Here is a 25,843-nt window from a genome sequence, read left to right as displayed (position 1 = left end):
AACCTCTATCTACCAAACACCCCTATTAGCTTATTTGACTAGTCAAACCTCCAATAGTACTTAAAACCTCTAATTTTGCCCCAAAACTCTCTTTACCAAACAAGGCGTATGGTTTTTACAATAAGTGGTTGACGTTTTTGTAACAGTCCTATTCCGCTGTTCGGACACTTCAAGTCATTCAAAAAACTCCAAAAACGTAACAACTCTTTTTGATCTTGCTCAATCTATACCAATTGGACAATTTACACACATTCTTCCCCAAAATTAAATGCACAAATCAATTCAAACACTCCACCTTCCACCTTCCACCCCCAAAAATCCCAATTCCCAACCCCATTGTTTGGAATCATTGAAAATTTTGGAACTAACATTAGAGAGAAATGTTGTTGAAATTATCACTAAAACAATACACGGTGCTTGCAGTTCCAGTGCAGCCACCGCCACTGAAGCTTACCCACCATGGATTTTACTGTTGTAGAATCCGATCATCTGCAAATGATTCTACTGATCGTAAATTACCTTTCAGATTCCCGCTTAAATGGAAGGATCCCAAGTGGAAATTAAGCGATTTTGATTCCGGTAAGTCTTGAATTTAAACTTAATTATTTTTGGTATTTCTGGATTCATTCGGAATTATGAACTAGGTATAGAATTTGTTGAGTTTTTGGTGTGTTGAATTGTGATTGAGAAGGGGTTAGGGTAAAATTGCGTGTGATATATCTTTTTAATTGATGAAAAGGTAGTTTGTTGGTTTGGACAACGGATTGGTGTCGTAGTAGATAAGATAAACTTGATGAGAATATTGATGATGATAACATCGATTTTGTTCGAAACTGGTAATGGAATTTTGTTTTTAGCAACACTGAATTGGAGCTGCATGAACAAATACGCGCGGAATTGAGATGAGGGATGTAAATGTTGCAAATTAGAGGAGTTTAGAGTTTGAATTGCTTTTTCTTAGGCCAAATGAACGGGGCAGTTAGTGTGAAATGAAGGTAGTCAAGAAAAATTGAATAAAACACTCACTATGGAAATTTTCGAATTTGATATGAAATTTATGAGATGTTGGACAAATTGACACTAACTCAAGACCTGGATTGGTTTAGGAGTTATTACAACAGAGTTGTGGAAAAATTCCTTTCGGTTTTTTAGAATTCTGTTCTTTATGTACACTGTTTTCAAGCCTGCACTGTTACACAGGATAGGCAGGTCTGATGTAACCATCTACTTCAGTGCTTCACAATAACTAAGAAGTGGAGGCAGTAGTTAAGTCCATAACATTCTTAAGCTAAAATTGTTACAGAGTATACAAGATTTCCTATCTTCAATTTCATATGGAAGTCTAATTTAAGGTTCCATAGCTGAATGAAGTTTTTTGTCTGAATAACTTATGTATACTTCAACATTAATGCTCTACAAATCTGAAATGTTACAGAGCTATCTTATCCAATGAGTGTATAATGTGTGAATGTTATCAAAGTGAAAAGAAGGGGGTGAATCCTGTTTGCGCTTTTTCATCTGTTTGCTTATCATTTTTCTGAATATGGGAACACTGGACTTCCTTACTAGATTTTGAGCCTTGATTAGCATATCTGAATTTATATAGAGGGTTATTTAGAATTTCATTTGAAGTTGTGCTCTTTGATCATGCTGTGAGGTTTTTTTACTTTTCTTTCCCCCCTGATAAGTATGAGTAATTGAGGATAAATTGCTAATGATTTTCTCATCAGATACTTTATATTCTTTTTCTCCCTTCTTAAAATATCATTTTCTTCTCTACCCTAGTCACTTAGATGTGGCCCATGTGGCGCTTTTTATAGCCATGCACCTCACAGTTGCCAACTGGTAACTTTGCCTGCTTGTGTTTCTCGGTCCATTATTGTCTCATAAAACTTGTCAAACATTAATACCATCCAAATTAGGGGAGCATCACCTATTATGCTGTGTTGCATGGTGTTTTTATGTTTTCCTAATCTTTAACTTCTAGGACAGTATGCAGAACCTCGTCCAGCATTTTGGACATCATCAATAAAGAAAATTAAAGCTAAAATACTTTCAGGGAGAGGAAAAACTACTACTAAATTTCTCTACACTAATAGGTCTCTTTCTAGCAAACAGAATAGATCTTCATTCATAAAAAAAATGGAATAAATTTTCTGATGTGGTGGAGCTGTCAAGGGTTATTGAGATGTGGCTAATGTTTATTTCCACCTTTCTAGATGTCGTGAAGAAAAGTTTGAATACATTGCTATCAAGGACCCAGAACTTCCTAAATGAAGCGACTTCTCTGTATGTTAAAACTGGAAAGCTTGATGACAACAATGATGTTGATCATCATGACAGTGAAAATCTACTTATGGGAGAACTGACTATTCAGAGTGAAATGCTTGATGGAAATATTTCTTTGGCTGCTGCTGTTTCAATCGAAGAGTTCAGTCGGTAAAACACTCTCAACCCTGTATTCTTTGCTTCTTACTCCCTCTGCCCTAAATGAATTTCTCAAAACCATAAACAATGACCACTATGTTTTTTATGCATCTTTAATCAACAATGACCCACCACCAAGGGATCTCCTAATTCTATGTGCAAAGGAAAATGGGATGTTTATTTGTGCCGGGGAGAGTAGTATACTAGATGGAGTCAATTTTATGCCAGGCCTACTTTATCGACGGGTGTTAATGGGTAGTCGTGTAATACGGAGTACACTTTACTGATGAACATTTTAGAACTAAGTATTTTAGGGTATGTTCATAGATACCTTGTAGTTTTCATAACTCACAAGTTATCCTTTAGTTTGCAAACAAGATACAGCGATTTTCTGCACTTTAGTTATAGTGGCATAGTGTACAGCCTGTAAACTAAAAACATGAAGCATTTTGTCAGCGACTCAGCGTTGCTGACCCAAGGATGGAAGAATCACATTATTGTCTTTTGCTAATCCAACTTTCTCTTATCATTAAAAACCCTTTGGCTCTCACTACTTTTGCCTCTCCTCCCAAGTTTTCCCCTCAAATTTCACCCCTCATGGTCGAAGAATTTATAGGCAAGGCAACATCTCTACCCAGGATCTCTGTCATTTATTAGAAGAATAATGAAAAGCATACCAAGACTTCCGCATATAAAATCTTGAAAGTTCATACAGAAAACAATAGTGTAACTGTGGTGTAAAAACTCGCCTGAGTTAACTCGTATCGCCCGAGTTAACAAGGTTTTGGAGGCTGTCGATACGAGATATCCCGAGTTGTAAAGTTGTTTTTAGAAACAGCGAGATCTCGGCCGGTTCAACCGATCCGAACGAATTTTGTCCGCGTTAAACGTTATTAACCTCACATCTACTCGGTTTTCAGCCGAATCCCCCATGTTTTCGACAAAAAAAAGAGAAAAAGGAAAGAAATGGATAAACTCCACTGAAATTGAGTAGAGAACTCCATTTTCAAATCTAAAACAAGAGAGGAGAGAGAAGGTAGACAAAGGAATTCATTTTAATTATGTCATGTGTACGGTTTAGGGGAGGGGACTAGGGTAGGTAGTGAGCAGGGCTGACATGGGGCTTCTTTTTCAAATTTTAAATTCCTACGTGACAACCGCTACACGGTCCGCGACTAGCGCATCATTTCCGTTACCGAGACTCCGCGACCGATCCCTCGACTGTGACTGATACTGCATTTTTTATCTACTATAACATAAAGAATCGATAAAAATCTTGATAAATCTACGTCCTAAGCATCCCACTGACATTGAATACCCTTCTTCCCTCTCATTCTCTTTGAATCTACTTTCGTTTATCACCTCTATTGCCCAAATCTATATCTTCTCCTATCAAACAAGCACACACATTAACTAAAAATTGAAATAAGAAAATTTATGTGGAAAAAGATTGTTGCCACTGAACATCTATATCTAAATCGTGTTTTTATTTAGTTAGCATATTTTGCAATTAAGATCTCCAATTGTCTACCTGAAGAAGTTCAAAGAAAAACAATCAACGATGAGTTCAGGAAACTCAAGCGTGCAGAGAGCCAAAGACAATATTCTCTTTTCTTCTCTGTTTCCATCTTTATTTCTCCCCGACTTTGTTTCTTTTTCTTTTCTCTTTTCTTCTTTCTACATTAGAAGGAGAAAGGTTAATTCTTAAGAAAAAAGTCTTGCATAAGATAAACCTTCCATGTGCAAAAAAATAAATTTAAATGACTCAAATAAAACATACATTTATACTTAAATTCTAAAAAAAAAGGATTATATATGGAGAAAAAAAATTGAGGGCATAAAGCTTTAATCGACACAAAACAGACATAATAAATATTTTGATCGCATGGTTGCTGCTTTGATGGTTGATCTTTAAACTTTTGTCCTGCATATCCTAATAAATTGGGCGCTTGTTAACTTACCTTATTAGTTGCATTCTAATCCTTAAAAGAAAACTAACAGCAATATCCTGCAGAAGCGCTATGGCTTTTTTTTAAGATTGTAGTTGTATGGTTTTTTTAGTGTTGTAAGACAATGGAAGACTTCTTTCTTCTTAATTGTGAAACTCGGGCTTCATGGAATCTTCATTGAATCAATGAATTGAGTTTTCTCTGCTTTTACCAAAGTTTATTCAATCTGTTATGGAATTGGTTAATGGAATGCTTTTTTATTCCTTTTTAAAAACATCAATATCCTAGAAAATTAGAGACTTTTCGCTTGAATATGCTACTCAAATCCTCAGACTCCTAAGTCACTTGTATTCAATATATTTTATCCTGAACTGACAAATTTGGCGTATGCTGGATTAGCGGATTGAGAAAAGAGAGCAAGTTCTTTTGAAGTATGTTCATTTTTCCTATATTTACTTTTGAGTCTGAAAGTATATTGGTTGAAAGTTAGCTGATAGGGTTCTTATACTACATAGATGGATTCTTGTCAAGGTTAAAAAGGATGATTGCTTTTGATAATGGTTTCATGTATTTCAATTACTGACCCGCCTACTTTATTTAGGCGTATTCTGTTCCTCCATGCCATTCAATTTCTGCTATGGGCCTTTGGCAGTTGACACTGATTAGGGGTGATAATGAGATGAGTCAAAATTCATTTGACTATTGACTTCTGAACTTGTGATCCTGAAATATTAAGGCTTGACTCGTGCTTGAACTTACTTAACTTGAACCTTAACCCAAGATTGTGTTACTGAAGTTGCCACATTTCTTCCCTGTCTTAATTTTCTATTAGAGGTGAAAGGGATTATAAGCTTCTTGGTGAGCAGTATTAGGGTGACAAAGTTATAGAGTTATTTAAATGTAAAAATATTAATACTGTATTTTAATATAAAATATATATACTTTTGAATAACTATGTGTTAATTTCTAAAAAAATAAAACAAATTACTTCTCAAGATATAAAAAGGCTAAATGAGGAAAAAAATGCTTACAAGTTTCTTGATCAAGTACTCAAGTTGATTAGGCTTAATTAAGCTCTTTGCGGTATTGAATTGAGTTTGAACCCATGTTAAGCGTTAACTAAGTTGATCTCTAGAATCTCAGAGATGCTTTTGTCTTGTTATCAGCAATATACAATGTAGATTGCATTTGGTTCCCGCATCTGATTGTAATCCCTTCAATTGTATCAGATCCCTGAAAGATAACAAGGGAAAAATGTTATATGAGCTGGAAGAAAATTTGAGTCTCTTGTGGTACTCCTAAGAAATGTATTTAAAAGGATTTTGCTAAGTTAGCTTTAAGACATCCTGAAAGTCAAATGCAGTTGATCTATCTAGTATCTGCTATATGGTATTATTCATTTGATTGCCTAAGTGTGGACACACATCACGCAGGATGAATGGATTGACTGGGAAGAAGATGCAAAAATTATTTGAAGCTCTTGTGCCCAAATATGTGTACAAGGATGCCCGCAATTTGGTCGAGTATTGCTGCTTTAGATTTTTGTCAAGGGATAATTCTGACATTCATCCTTGCCTTCAGGTTAGTGTTTCTAGTTTTCTTCTTGTGAGACTATGGTGTGGTTTTCTTGTCATTTTTTGGATAGTTTTCTGTGAAAATGAGTAGTTGGGCTAGGTTTTCATTTTTCGTATCTTCCTCTTTTTAACTCCACAGTTTGTAGTTTTTATTACTGTTTTTTTTTTGATATTCGGGTTATGGTTAAATTTCGGATTGATTGTCAATGCATAATATTACTGGGAGGATATCTTGATTTTCCCATGAGTTTCCATATCATATGCCAACTTTTGACGATGCTCTTATTTGCTTCTATCCCTTGAGAAATTATGGATACCCATGTTCAGAATTTTTTTTGACTAGAACTTGAGGAGCACTATGCTGTTTAGCATTTTGGATTCCATTCAGCTTTAACCATAGCAGTATTAGCTTCTTTCTCAAACTGCCTTCTCTTTTTAATTATTTTAACTTCCCTGTGTTTAACGTTTCAAGTCCCTTCATTGTTCTCGTCTTCTGCATATTTTTTCTACCTCGTATTTTTGTTGCTACTTGCTGGGATTGGTGACTGGTGAGAACTTGGAAAATAGTATTACAATGCTCAGAAATTGAGGAAAGGATCACAGATGAGAGTGAGGGTTGATTTGTTTGCAATACCTTGGGCAGAGGGAAGCTTGGGTTTGGACCATGTTATATCTTTTTTGCTGCAAAGTGGCAGGGGGAAATTTCACCAGACATATGCATGTTATGCCGGGTAAACAGTGAGTCTTCTTCGCATGTTTTCCTTAACTGTAAGGTGGCTGTTTATCTAGGGAGAAGCCTCTTTCAGTTGCAAAGTGAGAATTGGGTATGTCCTTTGAATATTATAGATTGGCTGCAAATTCAAAGTGTGGGGGGTTTGCGAGTCTAAGCCTCTAAGGAAAAAAGATGTGGCATGGCTGAAATCACTACATGCTCTGAATTTTTATTTATTTTGGTACTACATTAGTGCATTGACAAAAAATAATTCAGAAATTAATAAAAGGTTTGCATTTTATTATCGGTTTGTTCAGGAGCTTTCTTTCCGGAGGTTGATATTCATCACTATGCTTGCTTGGGAAAAGCCTCACAGACTAGGAAATGATTCATATCCTGATGGTTCCGAAGAGGCAGCTTTACAGGTTTAACTTTTTATTTACTCATCTTAGTCTACTCTCTCAAGCTTCTGTTTCTTTTACGTTTATGGTACTGGCTGCTTGTGTATTAATCTTGGTCGCACTTTAAGGTTTTTGAGCTTACCGCCACTATGATATTAGACTGTGACAGTAGCAAATCACCTGCATTGCCTGGGAAGTGGCCAGGCAGTTGTTTTCGCGGTTGTGACTTCATCCAACATTTAAAAATTGTGATTGACGCTGCCATGGTGAAAATCCTTACTATAAGATCAGCCAATTGTACCTTTTTCAGAAATAAAAAAAATAAAAAAAATTGTACCTTTTTCTTTTTGGCTTGGAATGAAAAGGTGGTGGAAAACCAGTGACGTGGTTGTGTTGGATCTCTCTGCTATGAATTAACATAAATAACAGACCAAAAACAGTAGATTAGTGAAGATTTGATTAATAAACTGTAACTACAAGAAGTAACCGATATTCAAGCATTTGAGAGGTTTGATTCTCTCCCAATGAACTCTTAAAAACTCAACCAATTCCCTCAACAATATTCAACGTAATGTCCTACTCAAATATGCTCTTAAATACTTCCTTCATTCTTATTTACTTGACATAATTGGGTTTTTGACACTATCCACACAAGCTCATTTGACTCCCTTTAGTGATTTATACTTAAGAAAAAACATAGTCGTGTTGGGTCTTGTTAGATTCGTCTCAAAAAATATTTTTTAAATATCAATTTTTTATAATTTTTTCTTATCCATAATTGAAGATATTAAAGTTTGAAATCGTGGATCGGCAAACGTGAGTCAAATAATTGTGTCATGTTACTCCGACACTCCGGTGGAAGGTGGGTGTCGGTGTCGACACGAGCCGACCCGCAACACGACATTCGACATGTGTCCAGGGAGGTGTCGACACCAGTGTCGGAAAATGGTCCGAATTGCAGTGTCGAAATCGGCGATCCGGTGGAGTATTAAACCCTAGATTTGGAAATTGAAGGTTATATATTCGATTATTTGTTGGAATGTTAGGCCTTTTGTCACGAGGTTGAGGCGAGTACAAGGGTGAAACTTTTGTCGTCTCCGGCTACCATCTTGCCGGTCCATATGCCGGTGACCGTAGAAAAGAAGTTAAAACCCCGTGCACAATATCCGTTGTTCTCTCTTAGTTTTTTAATAAAACAAAAATAAAAAAATTAATTTTGGAGGGTTGGGAATGTGGAGAAAGTAAGTATCCTATGTGGTAGGTACCCACATCAGCCACATGGCCACATTCACGTGAAGGTTTTTCTCAGTTTTTGTTTTTTATTTTTAATCTTCAGTCGTTTAACCTTTTTACTCTTTCTCTAATACTTTTATACTCCCTCCGTCTCAGATTAGTTGTTACACTTTCCTTTTTCGTCTGTCCCAAATTAGTTGTTACACTTCTAAATTAAGAATGACCTCACAATTATTATATTGTCTCTTTTTCGTCCTCACACGCTCTCATTCAATTAAAAAAATATCCCACTAACTCCTATCACATCCACTTTTTCAATAAAATAACAATTGATAACCAAACAACCACTTATCACCTAAAACTTTGTGCAAAGGTAAGTGTAACGACTAAATTGGTACGGGGGGAGTATTATTTCCACACTTTTCTTTTACTCTTGGATTTTTTTGTACATTTTACTTTTCAACTTCAGTAATTCAATATCAAGTTATTTTATTACAACACTTAAAAAAAGGTGTTGCTTTTTTTTATCTGACACTTTGTATGAGAGCCATGTCTAAAAAACAAGTCAAGACACTCCTTTGACCATGTCGGAATGTCCGCAAATATTTGGATCGGAGTGTCCGACACCTTGCCAGACACGACACCGACACATGTGTTTGAGTAACATAGTATAGTACTTTTTCCCTAACTAACCCCCCTGACTTATTCCTAAGATGCCCATACTCACTTATAAAGCTATTCCCTAAACTACCCTTCTCCATAATATCAGTTCATTGCACTCCGCTTTTGTAACTTTTGAGAGCCTTACTCTTACGCAGTCAATGCCCGGAGGGGTCTTATAATTCTAGATCCTAATGTTCTCCCACTAATTATCTCCTTCCTAAGAGTTGCGTTGCTCCATGCCCATGCTCCCCCGTGTAAGAAGCTATTGTTAGTGGAAATGATATTTTTTTCTTGCCTGTTTCTACGGAGACTCTTAGGCTCTGTTTTACTCGACTTATTTTGACTGAACTTATATTATCTGAACTTATCTAAATTTAACTGAACTTATCTAAACTTAATTGAACTTATCTGAACTTATTTTATTCCAAAAAAAACTTATTTTGTTGGAAATAAACTTATTTGTGTGTGAAAATGTCTGAAAAAAACTTATATTTGTTGAACTTATATTGTCTGAAGTTAACAGAACTTATATGAACTTAACTGAACTTATTTTGTCTAAAATAAGTCAAAATAAGTTGAATAAAACAGTGCACACAATTGAGCTGCATAGGGCAAAAAAAGCTTAAATTGGTTAATGCCGGGACATAAAGAAGTAAGACTCTCAGAGTGGTTGGGACATTCCTATACTCTTCCATCAAATTAGGGGCTTCTTGGGAAATCGAATCATAAACCAGTTCTATTTCGGAACGGTCACCAGTTTTTCCGAACATCCCGAAATAGTGTTTGTGCTATTTTTCCGGGTGGAAGGAGTATAGTGGTTGGTTCTGAATTTGAAGAACCATGTATATTAAGTTGTATGTCAACACAGAAATTATATCTACCTCACAAATTTAGGTAAAGAGTTAGGAGCACAGAGAGTGCCATTTACAAAACATTAATTAAAATTAAGAAAATAATAGAAACAGATAAAAAAAGGAACTGAAGTAAGAGGGAAAAGTAGGGTATTTAAAATGGTTTAGATTTCGCTCCACTAGCATTCCTTTTTTATGAGATTATCCCTCCACCCCTTCAAGATTGTCATAGTTTCCTTTTTGGTTTGTCCCTTTGAGTTTTCTCATTTTCTTCTAAGTTAACATGGTCCACACCCCACACAGTGTCTTTCTACTTAATTTATTTCCTAACCCACACGCTAAAGGACAAAAGTAGCTACTCACTCAACATAACTCTTGATAAAGTGAAATGTTGATAATGGGACAATCTTTTAGAGGCAAATATTTGTGTCAAATAGAAAACTAGGAATGATTTAGTACTGCTTTATGAAAAAATAGGCCGAACGACAATATTGGTACAATAAAATAAGACCGTTTGCCGAATTGGTATGAAAGAAGCTCCAACACATCAAGGAAATAGTTAAAAGAGAGTATGTGAAAATATGTATTTATTGTCAGTCTTTTGAAACACTTTTTTTTGGCATACTCACTTACTGTAGAATCGCAAACCTAAGAACGTAAGGAAAAGGTGGGCGAGTCTAAGATAGAAGGTGGATAAAGTATGAGGGGGAGTAGAAACTAGAAAGCTATGTTGCCAACTTGGCATACCTGTAACGCCCGAGGATGATAGGGATATCACTTAATAGCCTGTTGTACGTGTTTATAATTTTCAGATTTGACGTTTCCCGTCCCTTGACCCTGTCCCCGATTATGTGCAAACTAGGTAAAAAGTGGGTGAGTATAAGAAAAAGGAGGATGCATAGTGGAGCAAGGAAGGTAAATAGAAAAGGTGTTCACAAAAATTTCAGTACAATACAAGTGTCTGCAAAACAAGACACTAAAACAGAAAATGGGTAGAGCAAAACCTAATACTTCCTCAGTTTTTTATATTATTGCACCATTTGCAGCTTTGCACTATTCACACTCTCATTTGTCAATTTTTTTTTTGTGTGTGTGATTTATACATAATGAATTATATATTCATGTGGGATCTTGTTAGATTCGTTTCGATATATATTTTGAAAAAAATCAACTTTTCCTAACTTTAACTAATGTATAATTAGAGATGTTAATTGCTGAATGTTTGCATTGGAAAGCGTAAAACATCTAATGGTGCAATTATAACAAAACAGAGGAAGTAAGATTTTTCTTAAATGACTACTCAATAACAACTTTTTGTTCGACTAGAACTACTAACTACTCCCTCCGTCCCACACTCCCACATTATTCTTTACACTCACCTTTGCACAAAGTTTTAGGTGATAAGTGGTTGTTAGGTTATCAATTGTTATTTTATTGAAAAAGTAGATGTGATGGGAGCTAGTGGGGTATTTTTTTTAATTGATTGAGAGAGGTTGTGAGGACCAACTTTTGTTAATGAGAAAAGAGAAACAGTATAATAATTGTGGGGTCATTCCAAATTTGAAAGTATAACAAGTAATGTAGGGTGGATGAAAAAGGAAAGTGTAACAAGTAATGTGGGAAAGAGGGAGTAGTAACTACCTTTTTTCAGTAGTAAATTCCCTTCAAAGGGGCCCCCTTTTTTTGTTTCTCTTGGTTAACTTCTCTCTCATTTTCAAATTCAAGGTTTCAATCTCGGGGTAATTGTTCAATTGTCAAATTAGAGTATTCAATTTTGGGATAATTGTTCACCTCTAAAATAGGGCTTGTAATTTGTGGTTATTGGTTGATCATAGTATTATGTAATTATTTGAAATTTTTTCCCATTGCCATGAACACAATTGATTAATTCTTTACTTTATTACTCCTGAAGCATGTCCAATTTCTCATATTACTTGGAAAAGAGAGAAGAAAACAAATTTGAATGGAGTACATGAGGAAAGGAAGATGAAAAGTGGTGGTTGAGATTTGAAAACATGGATTGGGAGGGAGAAGTGGGCCCCTTTGATGGAATTCACTATGAAAAACATTATTTGGTAGACTAGTCAAAAAAATCTTGTTTTGGAAGGTTTATTTTTTTTTAAAAGAAAAACTAATTAGGTTGTCGTTTTCTAAACTCAATGATAACAAGTACTTGTTCTCTAAGTTTCCCAAATACAAATAACGGGAGGGAAACTGGCCTACAGATTGGCTGGAGTGAAAAAGCCGACGCGTGCTTGTTTACTTTTGTGCTCATCATTTGCTTCCATCTCTAATTCTCTGCTATTTCCCATGGAAGTTTAATTCAGAATTCACCTTTATTAACCTCCATTTCGTAAAACCTTCCATTTTCATTGTCCTGGATCCAAGTGCTTGATAAGTAACCTCATCATTTTCAATACAATTCTTTTTGTAATTTTCTCCTGGCTTCTCCACAAGCTATTCAGTTTCCATGAGTTTCCAGTATGATGAAGGTTACTTCTTAACAGCTGTTCTAAATAAAATTCACCCCTTTTCTGTCTTTTCATGGGTGCAAGTGAAACTATTGCACACCTCCATTAGCTATAGTGGCTTTCTGGTTTATTTTTAGACTAAGCTGATACCAATATAGATCGAAGAAGAGGCTTAGCTATAGATTTCTGATGAATCAAATGCTCAATTTTTGTTGAAAGGACTCTTGGTATAATGGTGTAATATTTCTGCAAAATAATACTCCCTCCGTCCCGGAATACTTGACCTGTTTTCCTTATCGGGTCGTCCCTTAATACTTGACCTGTTTCTAAAAATGGAAATATTCTAACAATATTATATTATTTCTCACTCCACCCCTATTAACCCACCTACCCCCTACTCCATACAAAAAATAATTAAAAATTCAACCCCTACTCTCCCACTACCCCACCTCTTAACCCACCTCCCACTAACTACATTAAAATAATACCCCACTATCAACTACTACCTATTAAATTAAATAAGTCAATTCAAGTCCCTTAAACTCTGTGCCGGTCAAACCGGGTCGAGTATTCCGGGACGGAGGGAGTAGTTTTTATTGCCATCTCTTGTTGTTTGGGTTTGGAGAAGCCCTTTTGTTCTTTCTGTTTTCTAATTTTTGCCCTTCCCTTTTTCTTCTAAAGCTCTTTGATCATTACTATCTCCTATTAGTATTGATATGATTAATGCTTTGTTGTTTTGATGCTTTTCTTTGAGGAAGGGCATCTGGTCCTTTTAGTAGCACTTTTGCAATACAGATATGTCCTCAATACCTATATGTTTTTGTTACTATTGAATCAATAAATGCATACATAAAGCTTGCAAAGCCTGCTGTATTTCATCAGTATTTAGCAGCTTTTAGAACACTGGTAGCTTTGATGGTAAGGTAGAAAACTATTTTTCTGTAAATGAGATGCTTCCAATACTTATTATACAATTAGAATTACTCTCAAGCCACGTACATCAAATATTTGCAGCATTTGTTCAAAACATTTCCCCTTATTACCCTTTTAAGTCTAAATTCTCACTTCCCTTTGTGTGGTTATGAAATTGAAGATGGGAAAATCTAGTCTCGATTTTACATTTCTACCAGACTTCTCCCACTTTTGAAATCCTGTTTGCTTGTACAAAGATCAGTAAGTTCCAATCCTGAGCATACACACACGGTGTGACATCATGGGTCACGTGACCCACCATTAATTTTTTTTATTTTAAAAAAAAAACTGTTTCATTTTATCTTTAATTACTTCGCTGATATTATTAGATATATAAAACTCTGTGCAACCATGTATCAGAACTTCAGAAGTAAGCGGCTGGTCGTGGTATTTGAGTCTATACTCAAAGTTCCCAAAGGGTCAGTTGTCCTGAGTTCGATTCCCCTTGAGTGTGTTTTTGCTTCTTAACGTTACAAGTATAAAATATAGTTAACTTTTTTATTCTTTAATTTATTGAGAAGAGAAATTATTTTTAATTGTTTGTATGTTTGTACATCTATACTAATATATTAAAAAGCGTTTATAAAAACGTATATGGGGCATGTATACCTCTCCTTGTTACTCCATGTCACCACTAATAAGCATCGTGACATGTTATTGACAACCAAAATCATGTAACAAGGATCGAACACCGGACCTCATGAAGTAAAAGTTACACTTTCTACCATCTTAGCTAGCCTACAAGGTATGTTATATTTTTCAGTATAAATATAAAATACAATCTTTTTAAATGGTTTCATGTTTACAAAAAGTAAACCCCACTAAAAGTAAAATCCGGAGCAACGTCCGGGCCACACAGTCGTTATACAATTAAATTGGGAAATGTTGAACAACTTGATTTCTGATTTTTCACAACTATTTGGTAGTAATATGGATATAAGTTTTTTGATAGCAGTTGTAATCTGGATGTTTATTACTGTTGAGATGATTTTTTTTCTATATGAAATATTATTTTTCATTCATATACTCCCTCAATTCCACAATGATGTTCCAGTTTCTTTTTTCACGTTATGTCAATGCACATTTTACATCATTTTTATCTCTAATTACACAATATTCAAAATTATAAAATTGGGTATTATTAAAGTACTCATTGAGACGAATCAAACAAGACCCCATATTATGTTTTTTCTTATATAATGGAAAGAATTTAGAAGACTCTTCAACTGTAAATAGTGTCAAAACCTAAACTGGAACATCATTATGGAACGGAGGGAGTATTAGTTAATGATTGGCATGGGTTTATGGACCGTGTTGACACACCATCCATAAAATCCTGGATCGGCCACTGCATAATCGTCAGATACACTGGCCTGATTGGGACATGTTAGTGCGCATGTCTTCATACTTTTTCATTAATTTATCTTGTTGCTTGATAGTTGACCTGTTGTTATATGGTCCAGACCAGATTGACCATTTTATAGCTTGTCCCTGCATGGTTCGTTGCTTTCGTAACGAACACCATGTATTCTTTTTCTAATCAACTCTGTATTTATAGATTGGACGTTTGGTTTAAAGGAAGACTTCTTTCTTGTGTAGACAAGGCTTGTCAGAGAAGAAGCTTTTATTCGCATTGCGCCTGCTATATCTGGTGTTGCTGATCGATCAACTGTGCATAATATCTACAAGGCTCTTGCTGGTGATAAAGGGGGAATCTCTTTCAGCGTTTGGTCATCATACATTAATGGACTTCTGAAGTGAGCCTTTATTTGCAATTTGAAGTTTTTGAATGTGGTTTGTTGTTCTTTTACGATTTAATAACATAGACACATAGCTCCTCCAAAAGGAAGAGATGGGGGGATGTGGCTTACATTTTGGTACCGTTATCATTTGGGTGGGGATTGAGGAGTGAGGTATGAAGTGTTGAAGTTTCTAGTTCAGGGAAGACATGAATCACTTGATTGTTTTAACTGGATATATTGAATGGTTACTTTGGTATGTTAATTGAGTTAAATATGGTACAAACATCGTAAGATCTTTCAGTATTCAAGAACCAAGATAAAAAGATGAGAGGTCCATATTGGGTATTATTTTGAGTTATTTTCGTATCCTAATATTAGAATGGCATTCTTTTAGGGTTTCATTTATTTTTTTGGGGGTGGGGTGGGGTGGGGTGGAGTAAGAAGAAAAAGGAAAGACTTGAGTATTTTGGTTGATCATAAAAATCTATGAGATGGATGAAAATGTTTGATTTCTTATGCCAAGTGAATATGGTACCCCTTGCTTTAGGCAGACTTGATATTTATGTGATAATTATCTAGTTTAGGGAAATGATACTGATAAAAGTTTGTGTGGCAGTGAATTAGTTTGTTGGTTTAAAAATTACAACAAAAATTTATTTCAATCTAATTCTGGACTGAGGCAGTTCTCTCAGTCTTTACACGCGAGGTTCTACTTCTGGACTCTTCTTGCTCTCTGATGCTTTCTTGAAGTGTAACCAAAATTCATGCAGGCTTTGGCTGCCTTAGTTCCTGATCATCATGCTGCATTCCGTGAGCAGGCCTTGTCTGGCTGGATGAAGTTCTATGCCCATAAGGAATGCACTAAGTTTCTTTAAAATATCTTAATAGTATCCCCTTTAGTAAGCTATAAAGGAAGAGTAAGAGTGACCTATCCCAACCCCCAGAAGAAAATTATCTAGACAGGATTTATGTTTCACAAAGGAAGTCATACGTACACAGGATGACGGGACTCTCTGTGCTTTTACTAACTAATCATGGGAATTTGTATTTACAAGGCTTAGATACACAACCAAGAAAACTTAAATTGACAAATCAAATTTCCCCTGTCTTGTGGGGCCAAGGCTTAAATCTGCAAGTATTCTATTTTCTGTACTGCCCTTTCTTTACATTTTTCTCTTTCTCATATTGCTGGAGAAGTCTCATAATTGTCATCTGTCTAATATGATGCAAGTTCTTTGATTTCATGTATATAGTCTGATATTATCTGGTGGAATTGTTTTGTGTGCTTATTGTTGTGGAAGAGTGCATAACGGAAGGACTTCTTATAAGCTTCAACTTCCCTACATTCCGTCAGAACAAGTCTTGTGTGTGGGTTTCAGCAGGAAGCAGCCGATTCTAAAATGGGAGGACAACTTGGCATGGCCAGGAAAATTAACCTTGACAGAAAGAGCCCTTTATTTTGAGGTAATTCCATTTGAGTATCAATGTTTACTTTTGGAACCTTACAGTTATGACCTGGCACAATTTATAATTTCCCAAAAGAACTATTTGGTACCGTCTATTGAACTGTTGAGAAGTATCTATTCGAAAATATGTAAGGGAACATCCATTTGCTTAATATTTCCTGTCTTTCCTTCAGAAGTTTCGACTAATTTCTTGGACATGTAGTAAAGGGAGCACATGACAGGTTTTACTGGAAGGTGTGGCTGTGAGTATACAGAAGAAAAGTTAGACAAATTATCATCAATGAAAGTCTCTTACCATCTCCTCATCTTATTCACCCATCCTTGAATTTTGTATTTGTCATGGACTCATAGTTAGTCACTGCTTTTCTGTGACCTCCTACAGAACTACTTTTTCACGGTCTCACTCATGGCCTTGACCATATTTATATCCACCATGGTTGGTCAAATTATGTCTGCTTTGTAAAATATTCTCTGAATTAGAAGTGTTGGTTTGGTAGTTTAAATGGTCATACCTTTCAATGGATCCTTTTAATAGATCTTTCCCTTCTTCAACAGCTGCCATACCAAAATATAAGTTTGATCTTGCTAGTTGTAGGTCGCATAATTTTTTCTTCTTTTCTTCGCTCACTGATTATTTCACTATTGATCCGGAAATGGTTACAGTGGTTTGAACACGACCAATGTTTGAAGGTTAACCAAGTGCCTCAGGAAAACAGTTAAATCCTTATCTTTCATATTTTTGAACTAGAGGTTTATTGATTGGAATTGCCTACTAAAAAGTAATGAACCTAAAGCTTACCATTAATACACTTGAAGCTTTTAAAACTGATCTAGTTGTAAAATAATGTATCTTACGAATATTTTATTTTCCAGTCATTCAAAATTGATTTACCTATCCTTCTCACCCTTCTCATTTTCGGAGGCTTCTCATTTTCCAAATTATCTCAATTATGATATATCCCTTCCAAGACTTAAAGTACATGGTTTGAAGTTTGGAAACATGCAGAAGAAGTTCCTTGAGTAGATCCCTAAAAAAAATAAGTTATTTATGCAAAGTCACGTTTGGCAAGGGGGCCCATTACTAGACCAAGTAAGATTTTTCAAGATGCCCGGTTCATATACCCATATCAAGCCCTTAGCAGCAGATGTTTATTCTTAATTTTTTGGGTTTAGATGTTAATTTGTCATGGCCTGCTATCTCGTGCCAAATTGTATTCTCAAAAGATAAACGCACTCCTTCAATATGTTAATACTGCTTTGTTTATTGACTATTGCGTGTGTGTAATTAATCATCTATTGTCTTGTCATAATGTTTGCTCTTCGTCACTGGAAATAACTGTTCAACTTCACATTTCTAATCTTCTTTTGGCCTATTGTGGATTTGGGTACATACTTCTCTTATGCTGTAGTGCTGTACATTATTGTTTTTATTTTGTGAGGAGTGTTTGTCCATTTATTTATATGGTTCTAAATTTATAATCTACCAAGTTCATCAATGATTAGCTTCTTGCATCTGTTTGACAGCCAATGGACTTCTTTAAGAGCAAAAAGCGTGAGAGATTGGATATTACGGGACCCGGGGCTCAGGTGAAGCAAACTAAAGTTGGGTTATTCGGATCGGTGCTCTTTGACTCAGCTGTCTCTATTACTTCTGGTGAAAAGCAGTAAGCTTCTTCATGTTGCTTTTACCCTGTAGCTCTACATTCTTTATATATAAGTTCCTGTTTGAGCTTCAAACATGATCTGCGTCAAACTACTTGCAAACTGTTATCTCGCTTGTGATATGGTCAGTGTGGCATATTGAACACCAAAATCATCCAAGATTAGAATTGTGATAATGACTGTGGTCAGGGTCATTGATCTCATTAATAACCTAGCCAGTGTTAAAATGATTGATGCCCATTGGGGCATGAATCGCCAACTTGAAATTTGGACCTAACGATGTAGGAGAGATATCTGGGCGCAACGAGGTCCTACATATGCCAGTTATCAGACTCATCACACCATCAACTCTTGTGCTTTTCTCCAATAACAGTCTGTTTCTGCATGCCTGCATGGTGTGCTGTCATTCAGAAGTACCATTTCACAAGACAAAAAATTATATTATATCATTGTTGTCCCCAGACTCTCACCTGCTTTCTTTCTCTTTTTTCTCTCCCCCCCCCCCCCCCCTCCCGGGCAATGCAGGGCCATTTATATTTGGAAGAAATTGGAGAGGGAAAGGGAGGAAACAAATGAAACAGAAGGGAACTGGTTTCTTTTGCGGGAGGGAAACCTGTTCCAATAAGAGCATTCTCATCTATTTAGGCCATAGGGTATAATAACATATAGTCCTACCAATGAGCTTCATACAAGATGTTTGTTTGTTGTAATACCTTGCCCATTTTGACTTTTTGCACTATTCATGTGCTTACTTTGACCACTAAATATATAAATCACAACTGTTGTTATGAAAATCTTGTTGTATTATTTTCAATGTATATTTTCAAAATATCAATTTTATAAGTTTTTCCAAGTATGTAATAAAGATATTAATGATCAAAGTTGTTTGTTGGCAAGTGTGCCTTGTCAAACTGGGTAAGGTAGTATTATGAGATAGAGGGAGTACTTGTCAATGAATTAAGTTTTATGTACAATTGCTCAAATACCTCATAGCATAGTGATTCTGGATCTCTTATATAAGGTTTGAGAGTGAGGCGTAGCATTTGTTCTTTGTAACTTTGTTATATCTTAGTCAAACAGAGTACTTGTTTATTTATTGCCTTGTTTAGCGTGCATTACACCAGTGTTATGCATAACATGCTTGTTTTTTCTTCGTGAAATTAGATGTAAACCATGGGTGTTGGAGTTTATTGATCTTGGAAGTGATATGAGGCGAGATGTTTGGCATGCATCTATAAGTGAAGTTATTTCTCTTCACAAGTTTGTGCGCGAATATGGACCTCAACAAGATGATTTGGTTTCTCACGTTTATGGTGCTGATAAGGGAAATAAAAGAGCTAAAAAAGAGGCTATTAATAGTATCTCCAGACTTCAATCACTTCAGTCTATCGAGAAGCTACTGGATGAGCCATTGAAACTTCTTCAGTTCTCATATTTGCAATATGCTCCATATGCTGGTGTTGTTTGCCAAACTCTTGCTCTAAATTATTGGGGTGGACCATTAGTTTCAAAGTTAAGGAATGTAAGAAGCCCTCATACTAAGAATTCTAGGGCCTTGGATGAGGCATATGAAGACCATGTACATGACGTAGATGGAAGTGTGTATCTGACCCAGTGGATGACATCTCCAAGCTGGGCTTCTAGTAGTTCTATATCCTTTTGGAGGAATACACCCCTTAAGCAAGGATTGGTGCTTAGCAAAAATCTTATTGTAGGTGGGGCTTCCTTGACAGAAAGGGCAGCGAAAATATGCAGGGAAAAAAGTAAAGTTATTGAAAAAACGCAGGCCACCATTGATGCTGCTACCCTGGAAGGGATACCAAGTAACATTGACCTTTTTAAGGTCAGTCTATTTTTTTAAGTGCGAAATGGTTTCATATATCACATCCCATGCTTTACTGAACTTGCTTTTACTACATCTCACTGCTCAAAATTTATTTTCGTAAAGGAAATGCGAGATCTTGTTTTAATGGAGAAGAGTAACGTTATTCAATGTTTTCAGGAGCTTGTTCTCCCTGTAACTACTATGGCTAGAAATTTTGAAAAGCTTAGACGCTGGGAGAATCCATACTTGACTATCTCTTATCTTGGACTGGCATATGCTATCATATTCAGGTACTAAATTTTTTAGTATTGAAAAATAGGTTTCAAAGGGTGTAGTACGTTCTTCTAGAACGTAGATTTTGTTTATTGAATCATATTGTTCCCTCCCACAAAATCCTTTTCAGAAATCTGCTAGCATATGTATTTCCTACAACATTGATGGTAGCTGCTGGTGTTATGCTATCATTAAAGGCGTTAAGGGAGCAAGGCCGACTTGGAAGATCTTTTGGGAAAGTTACCATTCGTGATCAGCCACATTCTAATACAGTTCAGCAGATCATAGCTCTTAAGAAGGCCATGCGTGATATGGAGAACTATCTTCAAAATGTCAACGTCACACTTCTAAAAATACGTACTATACTCCTTTCTGGTCAGCCTCAGGTATGTAATATGTGCTTGAACTCTATGAAGCTAATGTAATTGTATGTCAAATCAAAGGGGTATAATGCATTTTCAGAAAATGTGTATGTGTCCTCTGTGATTTGTTTCCCTACAAGAGTATAAAATATTCAGTACGTCAAGTTATAGGAAACGTATAATTATATAGGTTATGTTATTGAATGTTGTACCGAAAATATAGCACTTTAGTCGACAAATTGATAAGACAGATTTTGCAAAACCTGAATATGTTTGTCATGTTTGGTATATTTTTCTAAATTTCCTTCTCAGCTTTATATTCTTAGTTAAGAGCAGACTGGGGAATCAAATCTGTGATCGTTAGGTGTCTATACCTGTGACTTGTCATTCTCCCTTGCCTTTTTACTGCAGACATTAACTGATAACCTGCTGCTTGTGCTTAAGGGTTAATGGAAAACACAATACTCACTCATTTTGCATTTCTGTGGCAGCAGGAGAGTTACATAATAGCAGTAACTGAGTGTGCCTCCCACCTGTAAGAGACTCTTTGAATCTGTAATTTTATGCTAAAGCAGACATCACATGTCATTCCTGGTGTAAAATTTTCCCGCCAAAAAAAGTTCTACAAAAAATCTCTACTTTTTATTTTCTATCCTTTTATATAAACTTTTTATGCATGTAAAAAAATATTGGCTTAAAGATTATGGAAATAATAGATACCATGTAATAATAATTTGCTAAAAATGAATTTTGGATATTTTAGTGAAATCGTTATATTTAGTAATAGGAAATATATTTACTCAATATTTTGGTCAAATTGCATATTACTAAGAATATAAAACATGTACTACCTCCGTTTCGCAATACATGCATCAATTCTCATTTGGGCACTATTCATCAATCAACTTTGACAATTTTTCTTTCACCATTATGTAAGAAAAAACATAGTCAAGTGAGATCTTGTTAAATTTGTATCAATGCGAGGATTTCAAATATCAACTTTTTATAATTTTTACCTATATGCATTTAGAGATATTAATGTGCAAAGCAATGTGTTGGGATACGTGCAAAAAGAAATGTTGCATGTATTGTGGAACATACTAATTTAATCATATAATATTACTAAGCATATAAAACATGTAGTAGGAGGAAAATTGCATATTATATGATTAAATTAGTATGTTCAAGATTTATTAATTACGGAGTACGTAATAACTTTAGGGGGAGAAATGTTTCAGTTAAATATTTTATAAAAGAAATGATCAAATAATAATTTTATAATATATGTGCATACACGGGACCTAATCTAGTTTATGTACTGAGGCATGCTTCTGCCACTAAGAGACTTTTTCCTAGTAAAACACTGATTACATGCAATAACTCTGTAACACTAAATATACTAGGATGGACAAGAGGAAATAAGTTAGTGAATGAATAACTATTTTAACATAATTACGTGCTATGTAGAATGCATCATAAATAGAATAGGGGCTCAGTGAGAGAAATCATATGAGATTTGTGGAGCAAGAAAAAAACTAGTATGGATTCCATCGCTACTGGAGCTTGGGAGTTCTTAATATACACATACATCCCTCTAACAGTCTAATTAGTTTAGACTGGTTGAGAGACTTGTCTGCTAAGCAATTTTTTAAGATAGACTTGACAGTGTATGGTAGAGACGTGTAAGGTTATGATATTGATAAGCATGCAATTTCAGTGTTCTGCACCCCAAAAAAATAAATTACTCAAAAGAATTTCCAATGGTTGGAAAGTTTGTACCTGTTGTAAACCTGTGTTTGCTTGGTAAATTTTGTAGGTAAATCTTGCCTTTATTTGGTGATCATTGTTGAGGCCCTTGTTTGTATTAAGCTCATATTCACTCTCCACCTTGCTGTTTCTTACCTGTTACATAATAGTTCTTTTTTGTCATGGTAAAAAATTAGTGAGCTTTCCCTAAAGAATTGCCAAGTTGTAGAAGACCATAAAACATGAGTTCTATACTTCTATAACCTGTTGCTGATAGTTAGACCCAACTTTTCATAAATAAATTGAAAAATCTTTTAATAATTTCTAATCAGTAGGTCAAAATATTGAGGAAGGCGGATGCAACAATCAATCTCTTTAAGATTTAATTGGATAAATCACTCTTTGTGTCACTAAAAAACTGAAATTCGCAAACATGAGTCAAATTCTTACCTCACTTGACCAATTTACTCCTTGAACATTGTTGAACAGTAATCAAATTGTAGAACCAGCAGTATTTGGCAATCAGTTGTGACGACCCATGTTATATGATGTATTTATTAATCATTTTCTGTGAACACCCTTGCTGCTTTTGGGCATTGCTTAGCATCCATATTTTTATAACTTTTCATTGATGCTTTCCAGATAACCAATGAAGTTGCGCTAGTTCTGTTATCGTCTGCAACGGTCCTGCTCATTGTTCCTTTTAAATACATTCTTTCATTCTTTATATTTGATCTGTTTACACGTGAGCTGGAATTCCGGAGGGAAATGGTTTTAAGGTTCAAAAAACTTTTGAAAGATCGCTGGCAAACTGTGCCTGCTGCTCCAGTTGTAGTATTACCATTTGAGAATGATCAAAACAAGGAAACCAACGAAGTGGAGGCGCAAGAGAAATCAGAGTGAAGGTAATTCCTTAATGAATATCTTAACCAGTTTTCCCCTCCTTTTCCCCAACTTTTCCCCATGGCATTAATCCTGATTATTTTGGTAACTGACTTCAGTTCTTGTGGTTCTCATCGCCGTGGCTTATAATTAACTGGCATGGCTTGGTGAACAAATGAAACTACCAAAAATATATTGGTTGTATTGACCAGATATCCCTAAAAACGGGCAATTGAGGCGATCCTTTAAGCTGACACTGCACAAAATTCCCCCTTTTTTCTGCTCCTTTTGATTGCCATTTGTCCCATTGAAATTAGAGGACGAATCAAGATCCACCGTATCTGAGCAAGTGCCTTTATAGTTTATTCCTACCTTTAAGTCTTTAACCTTGATCTATTGCAAGCTAGCTGCTAATCGCGCTTAGTGCAAATGTTACAAGTCCCTGAAATAAAATACTCCATAACAAATATGCCTATGCATGCATTCTGGTGTAAATTGCGTCCATGAAGAACTTTTTTTTTTCCCTGTAGAGTTGTTACTATCTTTTTGTGCATTTCTTAGACCAAAACTTAGTACTTTGGTTTCCTCATCCTTACATTTAAGCCATAAATTAAAATTTTGCTTTTTGACCAGAGCTCATCTTGAAGAACGATTGAACAGAAGTTCAAGATGCAGTCAGATACATGGAGCAAAAATTATAGTGGTGGATCATTATAAGCATAGCTGCAGGCCAAGCTTTCTCAACAGTTGTGGATTGTTGTCTCACACTCACAAAATACCGCATTTCCACAAATCCCTTATAGCAGTCCTCATCACTCTTGAAGTAATCACGAGCACCTTAAACAGTAAGCTCTGATGGGAAATTCCCTCTCAAGTTCTCCATCGCAACCAGAAGTGCCGCAGTTCCCTCCCATTGGTATGTTGAAACCCAATGAGGCTGACGTCATAGAAATCTGGTATTCCCAAGGTAAATTGGTCCTGAGCATTTGGGAGGACTCTCTCAGCAACCATTACTATTGGTGTCCAACAAAGCAACAACTTGCTCGACTGCGTACTCCAATACTCGCCCACGCCATCCAGGTCGAGAAGTAAATACTTAGGATTGTCAAGAAAAACCTGTGCTGTTAGTGTTTTCACATGGCAACGGTCTATTATTGTGGAATTGGTGCCTTCTGAGTGACACGGACCTGTTGTTTAGCACAACCTCGAGTTTTTAGGACAACTGTTCATATTCTCATAGCTTGTAAATAATGCTAGAAAAGGTTATGATTACAAGATTGTGACAACTTTTATCAGGATCATTGTTGGTACATGACAGTGGGGAGAGGTTTTAGTGTCGGCAACAATGACAGTAATTAGTATAACAATGACAGTATTTTAATACAACAATAACAGTATTTGTGCAAACGATGGCAATACTTACATAACACTTGTATATATATTTTTACCCATACATTTAATATGCAACACTTTTATCCATTCATTTAAGTGGTCTCTTTACTTTTTATATTTCATTACAGTTATATACATAATTTCCTTTTTTGGGTGATTTGTGACAGTATTTTAATACAACAATGACAATACTTATATTACCATTGACAGTATATAACAAGTTATCAACACTTTTACACATTTATTTAAGGGTGGGCCATCTTTTCAACTTTTTTTTTTTCTAGGGTGGGTATGGGTCCTTATTTCGCTGTCCACCATCGATGTAGACAACCTCTTGCATGTATATAAGACTAATAACAGATAGCCGCAGAGACTTCCTCCTTTAATATAAGCACTACGGTAGTACGGTCGTAAGTTTTCAAGGTTGATGACACATACTTCTTTATAACTATAGACTTAACATACCTATTCATTAATTGTTTATAATATTTCTTTTATATACTCTACACAACAAAGATGTTGTGGAATACACAACAAAGCCAATCTTTTGAATTTTTATTCGTAAATTTTGTTTTATTTTATACAATTTGACTTTTAAAATATTTATTCATGTTTTTTTTCGTAAGTTAAAGAATTGATTTTTTTTATAACTTTTTCTTACTTTTTATATAGTTACTTAAATATTTTGGATTGAATAATTACACAAAATTATGTGCTCTTGGGAGTATCATGCTCAATGCTGATGATGCTCCTGGACAAAAAGAAAATAACATCATACACTTATACAATACTATTTACTTCGTAGTTCATACTTTTTATAACACACAATCAATATGTGTCTATGTACCTGAGTGCACAATGTTCATCGTGCACATTATTTTTAAATGAACGAACATAAGGGATAATTACAAAGAACATATATAATAGGAAGAACATAAAGGCAAAATACAAAGAACATTGATAAAATATAACAATTTATCCCATAAATTTAGCATATGTTTTGGAAAAAAAAATCATCAACAAATCTTCAAACTTATCATCAACTTCATGAATAAAAACAAAGAATTCGTAAACAAATGGAAGAACATTCCAAACTAAAGTAGAAAGAACTTATAGTTCAAACTCATAGAACATATATATACACCCATAAAATACGTAGTTCAAACCCAAAGAACATATAATTCAATCTCAAATAACGTACGTATAACATAAACTCAAAGAACACATAATAACAAAATTA

The 25,843-nt window shown here is 35.3% G+C and overlaps 1 protein-coding gene across 4 annotated transcripts; it reads left to right on the top strand.

Moving 5' to 3' along the window:
- Positions 1–163: 163 nt before the first annotated feature.
- On the top strand, positions 164–24,694 carry LOC110805736 (uncharacterized). 4 transcript variants are annotated; one of them, XM_022011360.2, is made up of 12 exons: positions 164–579; positions 2,220–2,439; positions 5,810–5,957; positions 6,980–7,087; positions 14,853–15,010; positions 16,297–16,459; positions 17,986–18,125; positions 19,288–19,966; positions 20,126–20,238; positions 20,352–20,607; positions 21,075–21,118; positions 22,972–23,112. In XM_022011360.2, the coding sequence occupies exons 1-12, from the start codon at positions 381–383 to the stop codon at positions 22,973–22,975; spliced, it is 2,232 nt and encodes a 743-aa protein (XP_021867052.1). In that variant the 5' UTR covers positions 164–380; the 3' UTR covers positions 22,976–23,112. The 4 variants fall into 4 exon arrangements, with proteins under 4 accessions (XP_021867052.1, XP_021867053.1, XP_021867050.1 ...); XM_022011361.2 differs by having other exon boundaries at positions 21,078–21,118; positions 22,972–23,079; XM_022011358.2 differs by lacking the exon at positions 21,075–21,118 and adding an exon at positions 23,845–24,694 and having other exon boundaries at positions 168–579; positions 22,972–23,234.
- Positions 24,695–25,843: the final 1,149 nt, after the last annotated feature.

This window comes from Spinacia oleracea, chromosome 2 (genome assembly GCF_020520425.1).
Source record: "Spinacia oleracea cultivar Varoflay chromosome 2, BTI_SOV_V1, whole genome shotgun sequence".
Lineage (NCBI taxonomy): Eukaryota > Viridiplantae > Streptophyta > Magnoliopsida > Caryophyllales > Amaranthaceae > Spinacia > Spinacia oleracea.
The sequence above is the reverse complement of the archived record's forward strand: the minus strand, read 5'-3'. Positions and strand labels throughout refer to the sequence as shown.